The sequence below is a fragment of the Anolis carolinensis genome, chromosome 1, assembly GCF_035594765.1.
Source record: "Anolis carolinensis isolate JA03-04 chromosome 1, rAnoCar3.1.pri, whole genome shotgun sequence".
NCBI classification, from domain to species: Eukaryota; Metazoa; Chordata; class Lepidosauria; order Squamata; family Dactyloidae; genus Anolis; species Anolis carolinensis.
This window is the reverse complement of record NC_085841.1, coordinates 172876538-172897623: the sequence shown is the minus strand read 5'-3', so window position 1 is coordinate 172897623 and position 21086 is coordinate 172876538. Positions and strand designations below refer to the sequence as shown.

Below are 21086 nucleotides of genomic sequence, written 5' to 3'. Positions count from 1 at the left end.
TCTGTATGTTAAAGATTGACTTAATTAGCTATTAAGTCATTTGCTATCCCTACTCATTTTTTAATGGGCTAGGATCTAACATGGTCTCTTGCTTTCAGATCTCTGTGCTCCAATCTAGATAGACTTGGAGTTACTGTGAATGTCAATTAACAGTCCTACCTGCCTTTTCTTTTTAAAAACTAAAATCGTGTTGTATATTGGAGGGTTGCGTGCTTGGTAAATGCATTGGTTTTTTAGTACTTTTCAATTTGACTACTGCTTTCAGACCTTTTCTCTGTAGTTTCTCCCCCACCCCCAAGAATTTCCTAGCATTTAATCTTACTGCTAACTTAGTTTCCTAATTGGAGTTCTCTCTGATTCAATTGGATTTGTGTATTTCAAGAAATACCATATATACTCATGTATAAGTCAAGAAATTTTAGTCCAGAAGTCAATCCATAAAACTTTAGTTTACTTATCCATGAATCAGTGTTATCATAAGAAGAACCATTTCCTTCTCTAAGTAGAGGGATGAACGGCAAGAGCTTAGTCCATCCCAGGAGAACCAAAAAGAAGCACTGATCTCTCCACCATGGTTCCACTTCTACATTTTAAGTGTGCCTGGGCTGAGAGGAGGAGGGCAGTGCTTCTTTTATTGTACTTACAGGATGGACTAAGCTCTCAGCTTTCATCACTCTAATCAGAAAAGGGAATGGGTCCTTTTTAGAGAAGTGTGAATGCTGTGCCTGAACTTTGATCAAAAAAAGAATCATCCCCTTCTCTGACTCTCTGTGGTGGCATTGGCAGTTCCCTTTCTTTGCAGAATGACCCTTGATTTCTCCACAAGTCATATCAAAAGCCATAATTTTGGGGCCAAAACTTACCCTTGACTTATACACAAGATTGAGACACCGATGAGTATATATTAATAGAAGAATTATACAATACATCCTTATAAAGGAGCAATGCTCCCACCTGCCACCCCAAAAGTCTTTGAGGTCCTATTTGAAGCTAGAATCATTATACATCCAGTCAGACAGCATTTTTATGTACAAATAGTAATGCACAGTGGAGCTTTATAGTAACTAGTTACAGTAACAGGTAATTACTGTTTTCACTCAATAATTAACATGGGCCTGTTCGTTTTTTACATTTTTCATTTGTAAATCATTGAGGACTACAATCTATCCTTCCTTTTGCAATGTAACTATAACTTTTTAGTTTCTTGCATCATTATGAGAGTGTGACCACACTAAATGATGGAGAAATAATATTACATGCCTCAAACGTGTCTTGTGTTTGGAACTGTGTCATGTGTCATGTGTTTGGAACTGTGGCCAGGATCCAGTCGGGTATTTAATTGATTGAAGGCAAATTCTGGAACAAACCTGTCTAAAGATCTAGAAGAATTTCCGAAGCACATTTTCAGGTGGCACAGAAGGCCGGGAGAGAGTGAATAACAGAGTGGCTTGTTAAGGCTGCTCTTTTACACAATCTTCTGACAGGGCTTCTGCTGTCAATATTAGTACCAAATGGATCCTGGCCTCTATCTAATTGTTTTTTAAAAGTCACTTTCTAAATTCTGATCTGAACAGTAAATTTGAATTGAACACATCTGCTCACAGCTTAACAAATTCCCAAGTAAGATATGGATACTGTCTATATAAACTGATACAATCATTAGTCAAAAGTATTATTTTTCTATAAAAAGTGTCTGCATTTCACTTTCTTTTTCCTTTCTGTGCCACAAATTGACATGCTTGGCTGAAACTGAAACAATAATGTTTTAATTGAAATGTATGAATGTACAGGACAGCACATACTAATCTTACTATGGCATGTTTTTACAGATGAGGATCAAAATGATAATACTGAGATAGTTACTAATGAGAAGATTCCCGAATGCACTATTACTGGTGGTGGTGAAGAGCAACATACTAATCTAGGAAATGACCTTAACTCTGATGGTAATGCAACTAATGGCTATTTTGTAGATTTTGCATGACTAACACTCCCATTTCATTTGTAATTCTTGTGATGATTTGCCTAATGTTTCGTCTGTTTCAGGCCTGTTTAACTCTTGGATTCATTTTTTTTTTATTACTATTAAATCCTTTTCTGTTTGCTCAACATTGTTCCAATTAATGATAACATGTTCCGTATATTTCTAATATGTGATGTTAAAGCACTCCAGCAAGATGACCACATGATGTGCTGGATGTCTATTTCAGATATATGGTATTTGCTGTCAATAATTATTATTTTAAATAGAATTTAATTTTGGAAACTTGTTAAAAGTATTTGTTTTTGGAAGGCCAAGGCTGCAACCGTATGCATGCTTACCTGGGAGAAAGTACCATTTAATTCAGTCACTCTTACTTCCAAGTAAATGCATGAAATCAAGTTATAGTTCAAGCTTATGAATCATTTTAAAATGTTTAATTTAACTTCTTTGTTAGTTTAAAATAGTTTCTCACATAAATAGTGCAAACAAAATCAGGTGACAATTTTTTTCACTCTGACCACAGAATCATTTTTTTCAGTCGGTTGTCTCCATGCCTAACATAGTAGTAGAAACGAATACGATGATGATGATGATGATGATGATGATGATGATCAAAAAGACTAGTGCTATTCTGTGTGAGTGGGAGAAGTAGTCTTTTCAGACTGCTCTTCAAAAAGTACTACTGGTATAAACTCATTTATGACCTAAACACTGTGAGTTAAACCCTCTCAGAACTATGTGCTTCAGGTTCTGACATTAGAATCATAGAATCATAGAATCATAGAACAGTAGAGTTGGAAGAGACCACATGGGCCATCTAGTCCAACCCCCTGCTAAGAAGCAGGAAATCGCATTCAAAGCACCCCCGACAGATGGCCATCCAGCCTCTGCTTAAAAGCCTCCAAGGAAGGAGCGTCCACCACGGCCGGGGAGAGGATTTGTTTAGACCCTTAATAGCAGAGGATTTGTTTAGACCCTTTTGCATTTATGTTAATCTCTCCTGGCTGCTGTAGAATAGAATTCATTCAGTTCAACCTTCCTTATTGAGATCCTAGTCTAGACTAGTAGTATGCAGTGAAGTAAAACTGGTTGTAGAAAACTAGAAAACTCTTTGTAACAAAGTGGGGAAATCATCATGATTTATCGGAGAAGAAAAGAAGAACAAAAAAAAAATAGAATTTAGTGGCATCTAAAACACTAACAATTTTTTTTGTTTGCCATAGCAGTCAGTGACAAGAATTTTATTTGGGAACTACAGTAACGTAAAAATATTTTCTCAGAGACTGCGTAAGTACAGATCCTAGTGCAGCCAGTTGTTCTGTAAGGACATGTTCAGCCTTCTTTCTCATTTTTGTCTTGCCTACAGTATCTGTAGTACAACTATAGGATCTAGCATCAGTGTGTGTAATTAAGAAAGTATATTATGCTTCCTTAAAAATAAAGGGAGCCCCCTGTGGCACAGCGGATTAAATCACTGAGATGCTGAGTTTGCTGACCAAAAGGTTGCTGGTTCGAATCTGGGGAGTAGGATGAGCTCCTGCTGTTAGCCCCAGCTTCTGCCAACCCAGCAGTTCAAAAACATGCAAATGTGAGTAAATCAATAGGTATCGCTCCGGTGGGAAAATAATGGCGCTCCATGCAGTCATGCCAGCCACATGACCTTGGAGGTGTCTACGGACAACGCCGGTTCTTCAGCTGAGCAATAGAGATAACCACCAACCCCCAGAGTCGGACACAACTAGGCTTAATGACAGGGGAAAATCTTTACTTTTACTTAAAAATGATCTTGACCTAACATTGATAACCTTCTAAAAACTGAGTTGGCCATTTGCTTTCAAACTGTAGAAGGTTTGTCTCATTTGGAAGTACAGTAGAGTCTCACTTATCCAACACTCGCTTATCCAACGTTCTGGATTATCCAACGCATTTTTGTAGTCAATGTTTTCAATATATTGTGATATTTTGGTGCTAAATTCATAAATACAGTAATTACTACATAGCATTACTGCGTATTGAACTACTTTTTCTGCCAAATTTGTTGTCTAACATGATGTTTTGGTGCTTCATTTGTAAAATCATAACCTAATTTGATGTTTAATAGGCTTTTCCTTAATGCCTCCTTATTATCCAACATATTCGCTTATCCAACATTTTGCCGGCCCGTTTATGTTGGATAAGTGAGACTCTACTGTATATAGACTTGAAAGTGAAATAGCACAAACTTGAATCTTTTCATGACAACCAGTATGATATGAACAGCTTTATTATAAGTCCTTATATAATTGTAGTCGGCCCCTCAGATCATTGAAGGCCCCTTGCTACTGGAAAAAAATAGAAAAAATACCCCACAATACTCCCAGGGGTATAATGAGCAACCCTCCCACCTTTCTGGCTTTCTTTGAATGTTTTAGCCCCAGGAGAGACTTTTTGTTCAACATAAATTGACCCAGAAATCAACCTTGGAGTCATTTCATGTTGTGGGGAAAAGCTAAAATGTTATCCCTTTGAAAATAGTAGTAGTAGTAGTAGTAGTAGTAGTAGTAGTAGTAGTAGGACCTTGAGGACACATTTTCACATTCCTATTCTAATCTAATCTTGACCTTTTCTTTTTGGAAACTAGTTTAAATTTAGTCTTTTAAAAATGCATCTAAAATTGTTTCATTGTTCACTGTCATTTGGTCTGAGCCACGTTCCTGTATTTTCAGAATATAATGATGGAAAGAATTCATTGAAAAGAGAAAGCCTTTGAGTAATTAACAGATGCAGCTTTACAAAAAGACAGGGTGGCAATGCTACAAGTCTATAGGATTAATGCATTTATTACAAACTAGATCTTAAATATTTGATTATTTTGATTATTTCTGAGAGGAAGGCTGGTAGTTAGTGTCTTGGAGGGTTTTTCTCCTGGGTTCTTCAGGTGTTCAGGAGAAAAGTGATCACAACCCAAATACTTCATGCCTTTCTTTATTATTTGGTTAGGGGTTTTTTTCCTAGCAAGGATCTGTTTATATAACTATGTAATGTCTCCCAATAATTCTTGAAATTTTGAATATCAGTATGTTGATAATACTATTCCTCTGCTGTAAATTAGATGAGGACCAGAATGGTGTAATGTCTGGAGCCTTGGATTATGTCACTGGAGACCAGGGTGTAAATCCCCACTTGGTCGTGAAACTCAGTGAGAGACCTTGTGCATGTCACACTTTTCAGATTCAGAGAAAGGCAAAGACAAACTCCCTTTGAACAAACAGTGTCAAGAAAAACTAGTGGCAGGTTCACCTTAGGATCATCATCAATAGGAAATGACTTCAAAGCACACAACAAATTGAAGAGGTGAAGAGATCAACTTGTCTAAGGCTAGCCAATGAGTTTGGATCCCAGAGAACAGTCAAGCCATAATTCACTTGACCACTGTGCTGTTGTAGTTCTCATTTCTCTGCTTAAAACTATTATTTATCATATGAGTATGTATGCATGTATGCCTAAACACTCTAAAGGCACCAGATCCAGTTTGATCTTGGAAGCTAAGAAAGATTGGTACTTGGATGGGAGACTATCAATGAAGTCCAAGCGATGAAGGTTATATTACAGAGGAAGGAACTGCCAAAACCACTCTGAGTATTTCTTGACTAAGAAACCTTATGAAATTCATAGTGTTACCATAAGTCTGCAGATGGCTTACATACATACACACACATATGTATGTATGTGTTATAGCTGTAGACCACTCACTAAGAAGAGTGCTGTAATATGTAATAAATTATGTGCAATATAATAAATTAAAAATCAAGATAAAACCAACAGCAAAACATAGCAATATATGAAGTCAATGTTGTTCTTTTTTAAGCCAAATAGCAAAATAGTTGTAAACTAAGATCTAAAAAGCTTCCTTAAAATGTCTGGGAGAATACAAAGACTTGGCACTGAAGTGGCAGTGACTTAGGCCAAAGTGGGGCAGTGCATTCCATGAATGGAATGTTACTCTTGAAATCCCAGCCTTGACTTGACTTTCCTCGTCTGGCATTTGATGGGTCAAGTCAGCTGATGTTTGAGGGTTTTTTTCCAGAATGAAGTCTATATATTCCTGTTTAAATATATGAAGTTACCATCACAGGAGTCACCTATAGAAATTTTAAAAGTCATCCTATCAGGTCTTCATCTTTTCTTTTGTTCCTTTAAAAAAATGATGGAGGAAGGAAAGGGGAATTAGGCCATGAGGAAGAAAAGATCATTATGAAAGCAGAACAATGGAGCTTTGGTTAACTCTTTCCTCTCTAGTGCCATCATCATGAGCCAGCTTCCTTTCCCCTCACCCCATTGCAGCTGCTACTATATACAGTATATTATATAGAGAAAGGGGGGGAGGGGAGAGAGAGAGAGAGAGAGAGAGAGAGAGAATTTTTTCTCATAATCGATTTTCCAGGGGCATGTCTATGCTTGTCCATAGTAACCAAGCCCTTCAAACTGTAACCTATGTAGTGATAGTCATATTCTTACTTTTTAATAGAGAATCTATGTCTAGTTGTCAATGGATAAACGTATATCACTGTTTCATGTGTAGCTATAAGTCCAGACTCAAATTATGCATCGGTGATAGACATTGATCAAGTTGCTTCTCAGCTTTGGATCCCCACCTGTCAAGACCACATGTAGCAAGATTTAAAAAGCAGCAAATCACTATGCATGTGGGGATTGCGAGTAAAAGAACTGAAATGAATAATCAATTTGTCTTATTTTTTACACTCACACATCTTGGACTAAATATAAAGCTCATTTATTTACTAAGCACTATTTAGGGATGCCTTATATAAGATCCATTATGGGACATTTGACAGAAACTTATAGTAATTGCAATTATTCTGCCTTTGCAATATTGAAAGCCTTTAGTGCCATTCTGACAGTAAAAAGAGATTACTGCTGATGTTAATACTCAAAGTGAGATCAAAACTGCTACCTTGCTTGTTTGGGTAATAGATTAGGGAGAGGATCATAGCGGGAAGCAACAGACAGTATAAAAGGACCATTACAAACTTCAACACCAAAGCCAAGACATGGAAGGTAGAAAGGTTAAAGCTCAACCATGGTGTTTTCATTTATTGTTTTTAATATGTATGCTTTTGTATTGAAGTTATACTTTTTAAAATTGATTGTACTTTTTAATTGGTATTTATTCTTTTAACTTATGTTGTGTGTGTGTAATTATCATTGTTTTTTAATCTGTGGTTCCCCAGTGGGTAAGAAATAATTAAGGTTGTAATTGTGAGGATAGAAATATGAACTATTTCTTATAACTCTTGTATTCTGGAGACAAGAAATAAAAGAGAAATATGACACCCCACACCTGGTCTTTAGATAAGAATAATACTTTTATAGAGATTCTAGTATCGCAAACAATGGCCTCAGCATCCATTCAGGAGCCCTGTAAAACAGGACAGTCTTTAGAGACAAGAGGGTAAAGTTGAGAATGAGAGAGTGGAATATCTGTAGCCAGAAAAAGAGGGGTAAGCCCCAAGGTGCTGGGAAAAGTAGTTCATTGTAAAAGTAATTTAAATAGCTCAAGTATTTTAATTACATGCTATAGGCTTCTTCAGACCCATCCAAATACTTTGCTGTCTAAAGCATAGCAGCAAATAGCATCTCCTACCCATGCAAATTGATGAGTGATTCCTATCTGGAGGCAATCATGAGTGTTCTTTTATGGGAGAAAACAAAAATTCCCATAAGTTCCTCTGCACATCTCTGGGCATTTAAAAATGCAATAATGACAACTTTAAAAACTAGCGTCTTCCTAGCCTATTGTGATATTCCATACCCCTCTCCATACACAGGTCCATCGCGCTTAACAAATCCATGACAGAGATGAGATTTGAGTTAGAAACTTCCTGATTTATTTCAGTCTTTCAGCCACTAGATAATACTAGTGCTGTGCAATCTGGCTTGTGAATGTAACAAGATGTTTGAGTTACCATTTTGATCATGCATGATCTAATAGCACAACCCTATACATGTGTACTATGCTTTGGTTCAGTGAGGCTTCATTTCAAGTAAGCATGTGTAGGACTACAGCCAGAATCAGTTATGACTATCTTGCAAAATCAGTACAAATGCGGCAGCATCAAGTATGGCAATGTTTTGGTCAAATTATACCAGTTTCTTAAATAGATGTGCTTCCACAGATTTATATTTCTTGTTATAGATTCACAGTGTCCCCTCACTACTTCACGGTTCACTTTTCGCGGATTCGCTGTTTTGCGGTTTTTCAATACACTCTAAAATACTATTATAAATCATAAAAAATTACAGCCTAAGGAAGGGAGGAAGGAGAAGCCAAAGGGAGAGAAAATGTGCCCAAGTGGCAATGGGAGGAGAAGGAGGTGATTTATCAATACACAATTGGTTGATAAAGACTTAAAATAGTGTATAACTACTAAAATAATGTATAAATATTAAAATAAATATAGTGTCCCTACCTCGCGGATTTTCACTTATTGCGGGTGGTCCTGGAACCTAACCCCAGTGATAAGTGAGGGAACACTGTATACATATGCATATGCTGGAGGGAAACTCTTCTCCCAGCAGTTCTGGGAGCCTTCTGAAGGGGGTAAACTATAAACTAGTGAGGAGGAATTAATCTGCCCCCCAGATTGAGTAATAGCGCTTTCTGTGAACACTGCCCTTTCATCTATGGTAGACAAGCTCCTAGGTATGGAAAGAAAGAGGGTCTGGAAGAATAATTCTAATGCCATTGTCATTTTAATTGTGTCTTTTTCAGCTGTTGCTGAAAACCTGATGATTGATTCATGTATACATGTACCTTACTTAGTGTCCTCTTAACTTAAGGCACCAACTACATAGAATATTTTGCTTTGAAATTTTGCTTATGGGTGATGTTTGTTTGCTCACTTTTAAATGGTATATGCTACCAACATAGATATTTTTTCAGCTTGACTTTTTTTCCATAACGAAATACGAACATTATGTCCATTTGGTCAGGTTTGTTGCAAACATGCAGGTAGGTTTTTAATATTATAAATCTCTGAAGCATGGAGGGATATGTATGAAATTATCTTATTCAGAATTTTTTAACTTATAAAAGAGCAGGGCTTGGTAGTTAGCATGATTATTTTTAATTGTTCAAACTGAATTCAGCAGGAATTAATTTCAGGTAAGAGAAGCCAGCATGACTCTGGAGACTGGCTTCAAATCCTTGTTCAGCCATGAAAATCCACTTGAACAAGTTGTATACTCTCAGCCTCAGAAAACCCTACCTATTCTCCCCGCTCCTTTCCCAGTGCTCCCCTCTGCCCTAGCAGATGACACGGTACATGATGGAGTATCATAACCAGAGAACACTGTGACCAGTGTCATGGCCAAAGACACGGGATGAGGGAGAAGGAGACTGCCATTCCATGTCCCCAAGCTGCCTCAGCCCAGGAAATGTAAGATGGCAGTGAGGACAATTGGGACTGGTTCCATTAGGGAAATAGCCCAACGATCCCCATAGACCCTACATTGGGGAAAAGTCCAAATTCTGCCCCTGAATTTTGACTTTCCCCTGACTTCAGCTTACCCGAGGCAAGGCAACCTTAAGGTAACCTTGCCCCATGTTTCCCCGAATTCACACTGTGTGGTGTTTGGCTACTGTGAGGCTGATCCACATCTAAAATGGATCTGTGTATATGTGGCCTTTGGTGAAAATAAACGTTCCATGTCAATCAGTAAATTTACATATAAAACATTTTTGAGGTTCTAATAATATGTGAAGTTCACATAAAAGCATGAGGAGACAGACATCAAGAGTTAACTTTTTAAAACAAAGTTTTTCTCCCAAAGAATAAGCAACTTATTACTGTATTAGAACACATTTAAAATTGGAAACTCTGTAATCAGTTTCCAATTGAAAGATCACAGTTAGAGCAATGTACATTTAATCTCTTAGAGTAATTCATTGTTATAGGGCCTCTACATCTAAATGCATGTTTCTCTTCCTCCCCTTTCTCTCTCTCTCTTCTGCACTGTGGTATTTGCATATTTAGCTGAACAGAACAGCAAGTTGGTGGATCTGAAGTTGAAGAAGCTCCTAGAAGCTCAGCCACAGATGGGAAATTCCGTTTCCAGTGCTTCTCAGAAAACCGTTGATGACAGAATGGAGCAAGAGTTTAAGGTAAGTTTCTGAATAAAGTGTTTTGTCCCAGTCAAGGTGATTCAGGAACAGTCATGACCCTTTGGATTTGGAAAGACTTGAAATGAATGGTATGCTTTACAATGAAGTTCAGCTCAAAAGTGCTGTTTATGTCTGTGTAACTATACCGTAACATTTACCTGCATTTTGAGAAATGTGACTTCAGCATATGGGTAGTGTGTGGTGTCTCTGCATTGTTTTCATGCTTTTCATTTGTACCACAGTTTCCTAAATAACAGGATTATTAGGTTACAGGAAGTGAGGCACCTTCTCCTACTCCCCCTGCAACCAGTTTAGTCATTTACATAAACTAGAGCAAGGCCATCATTCAGGCCTCTTTTCACCACTATTTTGCTTTGGAATCAGACAATTGCATAGAACAAAAAAAGTTTCCAATGATTTTGAGGTGGAAGTTGGGAAAGATATGTTTGTGTCTCATATTTCTTAGGTAACGGGAAAATACTTCCACACTGGGAGGGGGGCAGTTTCCCGTCTTCTCATATCCAGTCTTTGTCTCTATATACATAGATATATAGATAGATAGATAGATAGATAGATAGATATATACACACACACACACACACACACACACATCCTCCCAGCTAATCGTCTTCATTAGTCCATGGCTATTAGTCCTAAGTGAAAAGACTGCAATGGTTGTGGGGGTAGCTCCACTCTTGGGTAACTTTTCACCCACCTGCTGCAGGCGGTGGGCATATACACTGCTGACTGAAAGGATTTCCTTCCCCAGATACAGAGAGGCTTTGAAGTCCCAAAACAATGACTTTCATTGCTTTTTCCCTTACACTGTCGGTTCCGATAAATTGGTGATGAAAGTGTGTGGCAGCAGCAGAGGACTTTCAGTCTCTATCTTTGAACAAAGCGAAGCTTGGATCAAGTCTGATTTTTTGCGTTCAATTTAGCTTTCTACAGTGGATTTAATGCAAAATGAAGCTGGTCTCAGAATAATACAATGGATTGAAAAGGCTAACTGAATTAGTGGGCTTAGAGGAATACATTTGTAAAGTGGCAGAAGTCCCTCGTCATAAAAAAGGCTTCTTAAAATGGGATTTACTGGCTAATCGCACTGATATTTTAACATGTTGCCAGGCCTAAAAAAATTAGCCATGTTTGTTTATTTTGGTAAAGACCTATGTTTCATTTGTAGATACTAGCTGTTGTGTGAAGAGACAGAAGGCATTTTTTTTTCTTAGAGCAGTAAAATCATAGCAGTTTTTGGTTGGAAAAACAACTGTAACGTAAGGGGCTCTTTAAGGAATTAAAAGTTAACTCGGTAAATAGCTCTCCATTAGGGCGATTTGATTCAGATGAGATGACAGAAACAGTGCTTCCTGCTCTAAATATACACGTTGGTATTAATTGGGCCGTTTTATTTTCTTTTTGCTTTTTTGTGCTTCTGCTACAAAAAGGGCAGCTTGAGCTAAACATTTTAATGCTGTAAGGGAAAATATGTGGTGCCCATCTGTTCTCTTAGAGCTTTCAGCATAGAGTTGGATTTGTGTTTTTAATAAAATGCAGTTTACACGTTTATAAATGAGGCTTTCTGTATTTGTGGAAAAGGATAAACTGTTACCTTCCCTTGAGGATTCTGTATCCCAGGCCTCCTTGAGGCTAGAGAATAGGCCATTGGAGAACTCCCTCATTACCAATTGTCTCAATGCAGAGGAAGGGCAAAGTCTTGGTAGCTTTTGATAACCAGTTTCAGCATTCAGCAGGCTTAGCTATTAGTCATGCATCTTAGCCTTTCCCTATTTACTTTCAAAACACTTAATAAAAATAATAATAGATTAGGTATAAAATGAAATATTTGTTTGGTACACAGCACCTCGGTATCTGCAGTTTCCACACACCACAGTGGTCTATTCTTCTGGGATATTTCATGTTGATAGACCCATTTGAATTTGTTACCAGTATTAACATAGGAGGCTGTGGAAAACAGGAATTATTTTCTTGGCTGAAAAAGGCAGACTTACAAATCTAGATGTGGAAAGTTATAGCTGATGAAATGTAGTTGTTATAGTTATACTGTAAAATTACCCATTATTCCTCATCCGCCATTAGTGGCTTATCTCAATGGGCATTAAATTAGAACTGGGATATTTGTCTTACATGTCTGTATATCCATTTAGGATGGCAGGATTCTTTACTGTGGTAAACTCTGTGCACAAAAGGTTAGAACTTGTCCTGTTTAAAAATATTGATGATATTGAACAATATGCCCACTGCTGCATGGTTTTGGTATTAGTATCTTGTGCCTTGTAAGTCCAAGTTAAAGAAGAGTATTCTTCTTTTAAATCCTGCATTTCCAGAGATACTAACTTATCCCAGTCTGTAGTAGCAGAAGCTTGCCTGAACTTACCAATTTTTATTTTACTAAATATTCTTATTAATTCTGGTTTCTGATATCATTTTTATCTGAGTTGAGTTGTGTGGCTTTTTATAAAGAAAAAGTTCCTAACTGAAAGATATCTTTCCCTTTTATAACTTTCATAAATGAATTGATTTGATGTACATTTTTTGATTTTATGGCAGAATGAAACAGAAGAGCATCGTGCTGAGAGGCTACAAAAAGGAACAGAACGTTTTAGAAATCCTGTTGTGTTCAGCAAGGATTCTACAGTCAGAAAAACTCAGCTTCAGTCATTCAGTCAATATGTTGAAAACAGACCAGGTAGGCAAAAATATTCTTAAAAAACTCTCCCTGCACCCTCCCCCCCATCCTATGATTTAATAATATTTAACAATAAATATATTAAAAACCAGATAATGTAAGTCCACATTTCAATACACAAATATCAAGTATTATAATAATTTTACATGCCTTTCCTCTCTTTTTTTTTTTCAAGAGATGAAAAGGCAGAGATCAATACAGGAAGATACAAAGAGAGGAAATGAGGAGAAGGCAGCGATAACTGAAACTCAGAGGAAGCCATCAGAAGATGAAGTGCTTAATGTATATTAATTTTTTGTCTGGTTTCACGATTGCTGATAATTCTCAACTGTATGTGGAAATAGTGCCTTTATTTGTTAAAATGAGATGTTAGGTTTTCTTAGATGTCAATCTCCAGTGCATTCAAAGCAGAGTGAGAGGGGTGCGCTGTTGAATTAGTCTGCAGCGTGGTGATAATTGTCAGATAAAAAAATGAATTTTTCAGAGTTCCACAGCTCCAGTTTCCTTGAGACATTTCCATCAGGGCACTTCCCATAAAGAGATTCCAGTATTGATCTACCAGGAGGATTTTAATTATTACAATAGCAGATACCGCAGAGCTGCAGTTAGAGGAAAAAGTCACATGAGACCTGCTAGAATTTCTCAGCCAACCCATTTTGTTGGCTTGGGTTAATGGGTGTTCAACCTTTCCATTATCCAGATCAGCCGTGAATTACTAGCTGAATGATGTTTGCATTAATATAATATATATGGTAATTTCTTCACTTAATTAACGGGGAGGTTCAGCTCAGTAGGGGTATGGGCTGATCATGTGTAAAATTGATTTGTGAGGGAAATATTTGATAGACCGCAGGGAGAAAGCAGCTTTTGATGGACAGCTGCGGGACAGAAGCAGGAAGAACAAGTTTTGACCTGAATATGTTTTATTTCTGTTTTCCTTCTTTTTTCTTTTTTCTTCTTATTTTGTCTGGAGGCTTTTTTTTTAACAATAGTCATTTGATGCTGTCCATTATTTGTCTTATATGTGGTATTGCTGAGAAACCATCCAGAGAATGTGAACTCTCTTAATTATTATTCTAAATGCCCACTTGTCTTAACATTTATCAGCTGATAGTTTTTTTTTAATTTAAGAACAGTTGTTCTTTGACAGAGCTGAAGAGGTCTTACTCAGCAAGTTTGTAATATAATATATGCAAATTATACATATGAGCTCTTGGGATGTTTCATCCTGACATAGCATTCCTTTTAATCTAATAATGTTCTGTAGAGTCCTGGGAGCTGGCATTGCCAAAGTTTTGCATTCCTTTCAATTAACCACAAATAATGGCAGTTGCCTTTCATTAGCAGTGCTCCGCCCACATTTGTTTTTCTTTCATGTGCGTAACAGCATTTAATTTTAGAGATCAGGGAATGAGACAAGCATATTAAGCTTTGTTTAGAAGTGTTGCTGCTTGTTTTAGTGAATGACGATTGGGACGTATCCCATAAACCATGGATACCCAACACTTACTATATTATATATTAAAACTTCTACACCATGCAGTGGTTCGGAGAGATTTACCACCCAATAAGTTTTACCTCACTTTCCAGCAACACCATTCCATGCCAATTCATTCAGCCACTATTAAAGTAGTGGAATAATTTAGTCCTGCAACTATGTAATCCAGCAACAAGTGAGGCAGTAGTAAGGAGACACCATATCCTTTATCCTTTCCTCAAAAGGTAATGTGTACAGACACATTCCATTTGAAAAGACAATTGGATTGGATTAGATTGCAGAAGACAATTGAATTCCCAAAATGAGCTTCTGAGCTTTAACCTTCACTTGATGAGTCTTGATTGGGCTCCGCAAAGAGACTTATTGGTGATTACAAAGTAAATCTCTCAGGGGCTTCTATGCAAGTGTGTCTCCTTTCCCACTTCAGCTCCGTCCTTCATTGCCAAAGAAGGGACTCAGCTGCAGCATCCTTCAAATTCCCTGATTCCTCAAACCCTGGTCCAGCATAGAATTGTATGCTATGATGAATTGAAAAGGAACCTGTGTAGGGAACCTAGACTGAAAAACCACACTTTTATTTAAGCCATATGAAGTCACTAGCAGCATTCAATATTTTTAGGACAAATGAAAACTTCAAAAGACTTTGGGTTTCTTGATTGTTTTAACATTAGTAATCCTAAACATTTACACTTTCTATTTCAACATCTCTTTTTTGGTTAAATTGTGATTAACATTTATCATATGAAAGATTTGAAAATGTAAAAATTGTGCCCATGTGAGTTTGGGATGAACCAGAACTGGAGTGCATATATTTTTCTTTTTTTTGAACAGGTTGCACTATAAATCAGTTTTGTCACTATTCTCAGGAGTGGAGTGGACTCTAATAGCAGTAATTAGCCATTCATCTGTCTGGCCCCAAAATATATTTCTCGAAAGAAAAAACAAGCTGGGGAGGTTTTTACTGTTATCTTTTCAGAATCGTATCATTAGCATTTCAACAAAATATAACCACAAAAACAAAGTGGTGTTTACTTCATTTAGACTTTTTGTATCATTTTTCAACATTTCTAATTTTGGTTGTTTTTCCAAAGTATATTATATTCTCTATATCAAAAAACAGTGGCTACGTAGAATAAAATGATATTTTGGGCGCTTTTGCAGTTGAAGCGGTGCTTCTCATAGATATGCTATAAAAATACTTTGTTTGGATTCTTCTATGAGCTCATGTAGGAAACGTATCGCAAAGCAGGAGCGAAAGGAAATTATATAGAAATTTAAAAGTCAGTGAAGAGGTTTGAAGTTGAAATCTAACCTTTAAGGAATTATATTTTATTCTATAGCATGCCTCATATTAAAATTTGGCAAAAGGGTGAGAATCATGAATTGTGTTTCCTGTTTTGGTAGCAAGGATGATATTTAGGTAAGTGCCTTACTAAGTGTTTCTGGAAGGGAAAAACGTAACTTAACAAGTGATGTATTCTTCCTGTTGTTTGTTCTCTTTAACAGAAAGGGTTCAAAGACACCAGTCAGTATGTTGTAGGAGAATTGGCAGCACTAGAGAATGAGCAAAAGCAAATTGACACCCGTGCCGCGCTGGTGGAGAAGCGCCTTCGCTATCTCATGGACACAGGTACGGTGCCCAATTACACTGTAAACAGTTTTGGCAAATTGAGCGTTCACAAACTCTTATAGAGTTTTGGAAGTGTGAATCTTTGAAGCTTGAATGTTCAGCAAAACTGCCTTGAAAATAAAAAGGCTGCGATTTGCAGCCACCTCTCTGGGCCCTGGTGATAAGAGTGCCTTCATGGGAAGTGATAACTTGCCCTGATACCGTGTGAGCCAGCACTATTGAACAGTGTGCTCATCCATGCAGAGTTGGAATACACATCTGTGCCTCATTGATATGCCACTGCTAAAAGAGAGAGAGAGCGAGAGAGAGAGAGAGAGAGAGAGAGAGAGAGAGAGAGAGAGAGAGAGAGAGAAAGATCTTCACTGTTCTACTGATTCAGTGGGGGGGGGGGAGATTTGGCCAGCTAAAACCATGTACCACATGAAACAGAGCACAGTACATGGGGGAAGGCTCCACTGGCTAGATCACTGAAATTTGAGAATACTATCTGGTTACTGACACTCCACAATTATTATTTTTTCAGGGCAAGTTGGGCTTTTTTAAGTGTGTAATACTTTGTGTTGTTGGTACAGTCAAAAAGAATTCAAGCATATAGATTGTCTTGTGTCAAAAAATAAAACCCACAATAAATGGTATATGTGCTTTTCGAAAAGTAATTGCTACCACCGATTTTAAAGGGATGAGATTTCCTAGCATGGTATGCTTTGAAATAAATACCTTCCTGATAATGAAAAAAATAAACAATGTTCATTGGAAAAAATATATTTGTTCTTACATCATACATCTGTGTGCCTAATATAACCCCCAGGCTAATGTCAGCGCAGCTTTAAAATCTGACTTGATACTGGAAAGCCGCAAATTACTGAAGTTAACTAAACATCTAAACATGCTCTTATTAATTTCCATTCTGCAAAACTTCAGAGCATTATGTCAGGTATGTTCAATCACTTCTGATGCTGAGATGGAGAGGCAACATATGCGTACAAATTATGAGTGTTTTGTTTTCTAGTAAACATCTAGCCAATTCCTAATAGTATTTTTTATTATAAACATCAGTAAGTATATCCATATAGGACATGACTGAAAACCATATATAAACTCTGATTCAGTACATGTATGCCTGAAAAAAATATATTCGGTTACTCTCCTATTAATAGATACAGCTGTATCTGTATGTTTCTGGCATTCTCCCTCTCCCTCCTCCTCCTTTTTTGTCTGTTTCTTGTTGGCTAGTTAATTTTGGCTGCAAGTTTTAGATTGTTGTTATGAGTCTTCAAATTTTGATGACCGATTGGGACCTAGGGCAACCCTATCATAGGGTTTTCTTGGCAAGATTTTTTCATGGGTAGATTTCCTTTTTCCTTTCTCTGAGGCTTGAGTGTGTGACTTTCCCAAGATGCAGTGGATTTCCATGGCTGAGTGGGAATTCAAACCATGTTGAGGAGGTTGGGTGGGATTGGAGGGGGATTAATTTTAAAAGCCATTTTAAGTGTCTTTATTGTATTTTAATTGTTTTTACCACATTGTTATTATTTAATTGTTTTTCAACTTTTTATTGCATTTTAAAAACTTGTTTAGTGTGGGATTGTTAGTCACCTTGAGTCTCCACAGGGAGAAAGGTGGGGTATAAATAAAGATGATAATGATGATAATGATGATGATAATAATAATAATAATAATAATAATAATAATAATAATAATAATAATAATATGTTCTCCGGAGTAATAGTCCAACACTCAAACCACTATACTACATTGGCTCTTGTGTATCATTATAAAAAGTTTATTACTGTCCTGCTTGATTACTTCTCTGTACAAACTTACTCACAGCTTTCATTAAAATATGGAAAAACAAATAGGAGTATATTAACAAACAACGGAGTATACAAGCCTTCAATGTGAAGGTTATATATTGTCTGGTCAATGTGACTAATAACAGAGATACATTTCAGTTCCTCTATCTGAAAATATTGTAATTGTCTCTAGCTAATGGCTAGTGCCCCCGGTAGCACAGTAGATTAAAGCGTTGAGCTGCTGAACTTGCTGACCGAAAGGTCGGCGGTTCAAATCCGAGGAGTGGGCTGAGCTCCCGCTGTTAGTCCCAGCTTCTGCCAACCTAGTAAATTAAAAACATGCAATTGTGAGTAGATCAATAGGTACCGCTCTGGCGGGAAGGTAACGGCGCTCCATGCAGTCATGCCGGCCACATGACCTTGGTGGTGTCTACAGACACCACCAGCTCTTCAGCTTAGAAATGGAGATAAGCATCAACCCCCAAAGTTGGACACAACTAGACTTAATGTCAGGGAAAAACCTCTACCTAGTGACATAATCAAAGAGGGAAGTATTGTCCCGAGTTTTGAGAATGTGATCAGTGTAAACATAAGGGAGATAATTTCATGTACTGCCTTCATTTCCTGACAGTGTCCTATTTGTTTTCATATGGGGATCTCTCTAACACTGTTAAATATTTACTTATATAGACAATGTCATTAGGAAAAATCCAGGAGTTGATAACTTAAATGTGCTGTGGTTTTCTTGGAGAGGGAACTCAAATTTTTCTTGTGCAATTGGGTTTTTTAAAATCTTGTCTGACTAACCTAAAAGGCATATTATGCACATCATTTTGTTATTTTATCTGAACACAATTCCTTGCCCACCCAGTACTGTCCTGTTTGCCTTTCTTAAAAGTACTTCCATCAGTTTCTGTGTAGTCATTTCAGCTATCAAGCACCTGTTAGTTTCTCCTAGCAATAGAACTATAGGTTCTTCAACTGAGAAGGCTGTATCTGGTAAACTATCCCTAAAAACCTCTACCAGAGTCTGTCTTCTGGTTGCTGGGTTCCAGTAGGCCAGAGCATCCCTTTTGACCTCCCTCCCAGACATGATAACTAATAAGACTCTTCGAACAGTTTTGCCCATGTGGTCATCAGCAAGCATAGACATATTGCTTTCTCACCTGTGCCTATTTTGTCCTCCCTGTCCTGTGGTTAATTAGTTGTAGATTCCACACACATTCTCAGCACCGTTTGACTTTAAAATGACTCTAGATGACTTAAAGTACATCTACATCAAGGGTGTCAAATTCATTTTCACTAAGGGTCACATCAACCTTATGGTTGCTTTCAAAGAGCCGTTTGTAATTGTAAGACTGTATACATGTAAGTATGTTGCCCTAGCAACATACTTATGTGGCCCACATAAAATGATGTGGCAAGCTGGATTTGGCCCACGGGCCTTGATTTTCACACTTATGGTCCACCCCAGAGGTCCTCAAACTTTTTAAGCAGGGGGCCAATGCACAGTCCCTTAGACTGTTGGAAGGGGCGGACTATAGTTTGGAAAAAACATGAATGAATTCCTATGTACTCTGCACATATCTTATTTCTAGTGGAAAAAACCATGAAAGAACAATACAGTATTTAAAATGGAGAACAATTTTAATTAACATAAACTTAAAAGTATTTCAGTGATAAGTGTGGGCCTGCTTTTGGCTAATGAGATAATCAAGTTAATTAATATTGTTGTTTTTCTTGTGTGCCTTCCAAGTCATTTCAAACTTAGGTTGACCCTCAGTCTAATATTTGTGGACCCTTAGTCTACACTGTAGAGTTGATGCAGTGTAACACCATTTTAACTGTCATGGCTCAATGTTATGGAATCCTGGGAGCTGTAGTTTTACAAGTTATTTTGCTTTCTCTGACAAAGACTACTGGTGCCTCACCAAACGATAACTCCCAGGATTCCATAGCATTGAGCCATGTTATCTAAAATGATGTCTAAGGACCCATCTACATCACATTAATTCTGCAGTGTAAATTTACCCTTAGACTAGCACAAGCAATAGATTTCTGAACTTTCTATTTTAAGGATTGTGAGAAACATTTATGCTCCTATACACTGAGCATCCAAAATCCATCAAGTGCTTGGAATCGAAAAGAAACTGTATGTCTTCAGTATTTGCCATAAGCTTTCCAACAGCTGCCCAGTAAGCTGTATGTCATCTTCTTTGAAGAACTGATGTTTACTACTAAGAACTAAGAAAGAATGGGCTTTTTCAGCTTCAGAGAAGAATCCCCTCTCTAATATCCTGTACATTTCCTGTGTTAGTCCTTCTCCATACGGGATTTTTCTCTTCCTATTTTAATGTTATTTTCACTGTATTGTTGATCTGACTAGAGAGAAATTCCATTAAATTTACATCTGGGCAATCAACATTTATAAGACAAAAGATTATCCTGGTTCCTTCATTTCATTAGCACGTAGCAGTGTATGATATAGACGTAAATCAATTGTTCTTTACAAGACACAATACATTATATGTTTATAAAGTAACTTCTTGGCTGTGTCAATGTAGAGGGAATGACCTAAAGCAGTTTTGGCCAAGCAATTCAAACATAGGCTTCACTCCATAAAGTTGCCCAATTATTGAAGGCAAAAGAGGTACCTGATCATTCAGAAGCTCTGTTTGGACCATGGTAGATACCTGGCACTTTGAATTAGGCTTCACAGGATAACACTTCTGAAATCTTTGCACTGACATTTCAGGTTTTCTTAAATTTGGTATTGGCACTTGTAGTTATGTCTATTCATAGTGCCCTAGTTCAACAATTCCACTCTGGGTAACTCTCCGGACAGTAATTGTGCATTGCAGTCTCCCATGACCCACTGCTGAACAGTTGAGATCAAACTGTAAGATGAAGTTCACTCCGTTAAGACATGCATATCTAATACATAATAAATTTCAGTACTGATAGATACAAAAAGCTTGGTTTTCCAAACCAGTTCAAAAATCCTTGCCCCCATCTCTGCCTTAAATTGAATTGGGTACTTCTTTAATCAGTCCCTTCATTTTGTGTTGGAGAGTCTTCATTACTACCAGTCTCTTGTGGACAGAGGAGAAGGTCTCACATCTCCTAAAAGGAACAGAAACAATGCATGTGCAACTGCCATTGATTATCAGGTGGATGTCAGTTAAGCAATAACACTTTTCTGAAAGGTGTTGAAAACAGAGGTAATTAAAATTACAGATGACTGCTTTGCTATTGCATTTTTATCATTTTCATTTGTAAGGTGTAATTTGTGTAACTAGCTGAGCAT

The 21086-nt window shown here is 37.3% G+C and overlaps 1 protein-coding gene across 4 annotated transcripts in view; it reads left to right on the top strand.

The window, feature by feature from the left end:
- The window catches only part of ehbp1 (EH domain binding protein 1), a 305625-nt gene that overhangs the window by 238209 nt on the left and 46330 nt on the right, over nucleotides 1–21086 (top strand). For 2 of the 4 annotated variants that reach the window (XM_003215191.4, XM_003215192.4), the window contains 5 exons: nucleotides 1830–1946; nucleotides 10021–10148; nucleotides 12720–12858; nucleotides 13034–13140; nucleotides 15863–15986. In XM_003215191.4, the coding sequence (XP_003215239.2) occupies nucleotides 1830–1946; nucleotides 10021–10148; nucleotides 12720–12858; nucleotides 13034–13140; nucleotides 15863–15986 (615 nt within the window). The remainder of the gene's footprint in view (nucleotides 1–1829; nucleotides 1947–10020; nucleotides 10149–12719; nucleotides 12859–13033; nucleotides 13141–15862; nucleotides 15987–21086) is intronic. The other 2 variants (XM_008114298.3, XM_003215190.4) reach the window with 1 other exon arrangement.